Below are 4,176 nucleotides of genomic sequence, written 5' to 3'. Positions count from 1 at the left end.
ATGAATAGGCTTTTCTACTATTCACTGTAGCAAAGGACAAGTCTTTCTCTAAAGGCTTGACACGTGTTCTAACCCTACTACGTTGCATTATAAATACATATGTTCCATCTCCATGTAGAGATACTGATACTTACTCTTTAACCCTAACTTACGTTCATAAGTAAAAGAACACACATCTAAGAACACAATACGCTTATCTTCAAAAGCAAGTTAGAATCCCTTTTTGTATTCTAAAATAGTTCTTACCCAGAAAGAACTAACATCCTTCTAAGTCTTTTACAACAAATCTTTTCTCTATTTGCTAAGAACTAGTGTGTAACTTTAGATTGTTTAGATAGGTTTATTTACTTTATCTTTCCGCAAACAATCTTGTAAAATTTGTATTGATCATTCTTTATCAATATATTTTAAATTTGAAAAGTTTACTGTGTTTGTATTCATCATCCCCCCTTCTACAAACTGTTATACACATCTTGTAGACCCTAACGGGACCAATAGTTCTCAAATGGAGAAATTAACCCAAGACCTCTATTTATAGGATCCATTTACAATAGAGTGAGCCCAATCCCATTTACCTCCTAAAATCCAAAAATACAATTACAAAGACATTTTTTTTCTTCTACAATTGTTTTTAATTGACTTTATTAAGCTTCCACTAACTTGGGCCTATTTAGCTCACACACTTTCCTTTTATAGGCTACAAATAAAGATTCATGTTTAGTTCATTAAAACTTTTGAATAAACTTTCTCTTACACTTTGTACTTATGGTTATTACGATCAATCTTTCAAGGGTAATTTTGATCTTCAATCAATACATATGATGACGATGGTGATTCAATCATATTAGTCATATTCTTACTATTCCTCATCATTAATTGTTATACCTTGTTTTAGATCTTATTTATTTCCACTTAATACATCATTGATAAGATCCAATTGAGAAATCTGGAACCAACAACATATAAAAAAGAGAATAAAAAACAAGAAATCTATAAGGGAGATCAATTATAGGGCCTAATGGCTATGATGGCCAGTGACAGAGAGCGGATGAAGATGGGATGGCGATGACCAAGGGGGAGTAATGCAGTTTTTTGTGAAAGGTTTAAATCACATGTGGTGAGAAACAGTAAAATTGTTTTAAATTTTATACACTTTAAAACATTTTTTGCCAGTTACATGTATTTTTTTAGGTTAAACTTATGCAGATGTCCAATTTCTAAAAGTTTGATGGTTTGTTTATTCAAAAAAATACGTTCAAGGATTTGATAATTCAAAATGAGAAAGTTCAATGGTTTTTGAATTCAAAGAAAAGTTTAGAAACTTAATCATTCAAAATGAAAAAATTCGTTAAATCTGAACTTTCCCTTTGTTAATTGGAATGAAGGAATTGAAGAGACCGATTTATGTACATTATGAACTAATGGTAGTACTCAAATAGAATTTTGATAACTATGTATTTGCCCATGAAAACATTATTTTATTTGAATTGTTAATTTTGGGTCAATGATTACTCGACAACATTAATTATCCTAAAATATCGTCAAAACTAAACAAAGTGACACGTTTGAAGGGAAGTATTGTTCTACTTCTTTCTCTTCTTCGGGGGTTGTAGTGCTTCTTCCTCGTCTTCTTCCTCTTCTTCGTTCTTATCCTCCTCATCTTCTTCACCATCATCATCATCATCAACATCGTCATCATCGTCATCACCATTATTATTATCACCATCTTCATCATTGTCATCATCATCGTCGTCATCTTCCTCCTGGTCTTCACCTTTCTCTTCTTCTCCATCCCCACTTGCACCTCCCGTGATGTCTTTCTTCGAGTTGTTATCCTTGTTATTACGATTGCTTGCTCCATCATCAGAATCAGGATCCTGCTCCCCTTCTTCAAACTCACCGTCCTTATCATCATCGTCATCATCATCGTCATCATCATCGTCAACTTCACAAGGCTTGGAATGACGTGTTGTTTGATGGTCTCCTTTAACCCTAGGGTTTTCGACTAACAACCAAGGAGAATCCTGAACAATTGCATTTATATCCATTTTATAATTTGTATATACCTTATTTCAGTTCATTAAAAAATAAGTTGCAATAACACAAAGTTTTCAAGTCATCAACAATATTTATCTGAGTTTTCATCACAAATAACAACTCACTTTCTCAACCTACATACATATCTTTAGAATATCATAAAATTTTATTTAGTTTTTTTTATAATTTAATACTATATAGGTACTAATTTTTCTAAAGCAACTACATAAATCAACAGATTTGGTAGGAGATTAAGCTTTTATAAAAATATATAAAAAAATGTTGGGTTGATTTTTTAGGTTTTGGTTGATGGTACATCCCTTTCGGTATAAACAAGTGGCTAAGAAAGTCGAATCGATTTTGGAATATTCGCTGCCTATGGAATATTCGCTGCCTAGTTTAGTATCTGTATAATTTAGTCAGATGTGTAATTTTATAGTAAAACAAAACAAAAAAACTAATGCATTTTTCATTAAAATATCTGAAACTTATAAAATATTTTGACGCATTAATATAATTCAAACGCTTGTGTTCTATTTAAGTATAATTATCATTTAGTTTATGTAGTACAAACATAAAATTTAACAAGTAAATTAAGTAATAATAGAGTTATAAACATAAATTCTAAAATATAAATAAAAATAAATTATTGTATAATGATCTAAGACAAATAGAACACTATTTCTCGTGAATAGTTTGCAGATTTCCTTCTTATAATAAATTGTTCAAAACCTAAAATTAAAATCTGTATTATTTAATTTGTAATTTAACGAGGTATTTTATCATTCATGATTAAATATAATAAGTACATTTGAAAACAAAAGTTTATTAGCCAAACTCAATAACATTAAATCTATAAAAGTGAACTAAAATCTGGTGAAGAAAATGGTGGTGGTTTTTTTTGATAAATTTATGCTGAAAATTGTAATGTTTTTATTTTATTGCAAAATAACCAAGAGAATACAAAACTTACATGAAAATCATTGATAGATGATGAAAATCTAATGTCTACACCAGTCTTTTTCACTCCAAAGAAAGATATAATGAATAAAAAATGCGTATCTTAACAACACATGCAATAGTTACAAAAATATTTATGTTAGCATTGAGAAAATTTTGGCGTAATTTAGGAAGTCCAAAGCTAAACGAACCTGACTGAGAGCGAAAAACTGGAGTCTAAGCAACACAGACACCAGAAGAGTAGCTACAACCTCACCAGCGTATAATAGCAGGCCATGGTTGATAATACTACGATTCGTTTCCATTTCGTAACAGGTAGGATCACGATGCTTAGCAACACCCCTAAACACACAACATAAGTTTGTCAGAAAAAATTTCAACGAACGAAGAATAGCAAACTTTGAAAAACTGAATGAAGAACGACTAACTATGAATATATGAAGGGAAACTTTGATATAAAGGTTTTGAATCAACACGAGAGCCGCAACATTAACATGGACAAACTTTAAATGAAGCTTAAATTATGGAAAAAACTACCTAAATTTTGTCATATTCACTTTGAATTGAGTGAAATTTGAGAAGAGAAACTTACAAAACGGGAAGATCTAGAGATGGATGAAGCAGATCTGAAAGCTTGAGAAGCTAAAGCCTCAGGTAAGAGATACTAGAGGTAACGTTCATTGTCGACCGTCCGATGAAGATCGTCGAATATCGTGAGATAGTTGTAGATATAATCAAAGAGGGGGGGGAGGGAGAGAGAGGGGAGGAGAAGGTGAGTTTGGGGTGTGGTGTTACTGAGAACCTGCCCGTAATATCTTCATAGGGTCTTGGGCAGTTCGGGCAAGAGGTATTTTCATGTTATTTAATGTACAACCAAATTCCCAAGTATTAAACAATCAAATATTAAGTTACACTTTTTTTTGCCTACACTTACTTATTTAGTTTGCTTATATACTCTTACTTTTTAATTTTCATTTAATACCTCATCATATTAACATATATAAATAATATATTAATTAAAATATATCAAAAATATATTTATCTTTTTATAAATTATATTATTATATTTGTTTCGTCAATACTTATAAAATAAACTTAATATTAAATATTTTTATATTTAATCATATTATTAAATATCATCAATGCATACGAATTATTTTTAATACCGACACTTATTAC

The 4,176-nt window shown here is 30.4% G+C and overlaps 1 protein-coding gene across 1 annotated transcript; it reads right to left on the bottom strand.

Annotated features, from left to right (window-relative positions):
- Positions 1-1,457: 1,457 nt before the first annotated feature.
- LOC112504467 (prostatic spermine-binding protein-like) lies at positions 1,458-3,810 on the bottom strand. Its single transcript, XM_025108406.1, has 3 exons — positions 3,590-3,810; positions 3,189-3,339; positions 1,458-2,024 (listed from the first exon to the last, which is right to left on the bottom strand). Exons 2-3 carry the CDS (start codon positions 3,300-3,302, stop codon positions 1,584-1,586), a joined length of 555 nt encoding a protein of 184 aa, XP_024964174.1. The 5' UTR covers positions 3,303-3,339; positions 3,590-3,810; the 3' UTR covers positions 1,458-1,583.
- Between the last annotated feature and the right edge of the window lie 366 nt (positions 3,811-4,176).

Source organism: Cynara cardunculus, unplaced genomic scaffold, assembly GCF_001531365.2.
Source record: "Cynara cardunculus var. scolymus isolate 2C unplaced genomic scaffold, CcrdV1 Un_Scaffold_5679, whole genome shotgun sequence".
NCBI lineage: Eukaryota > Viridiplantae > Streptophyta > Magnoliopsida > Asterales > Asteraceae > Cynara > Cynara cardunculus.
The sequence above is the reverse complement of the archived record's forward strand: the minus strand, read 5'-3'. Positions and strand labels throughout refer to the sequence as shown.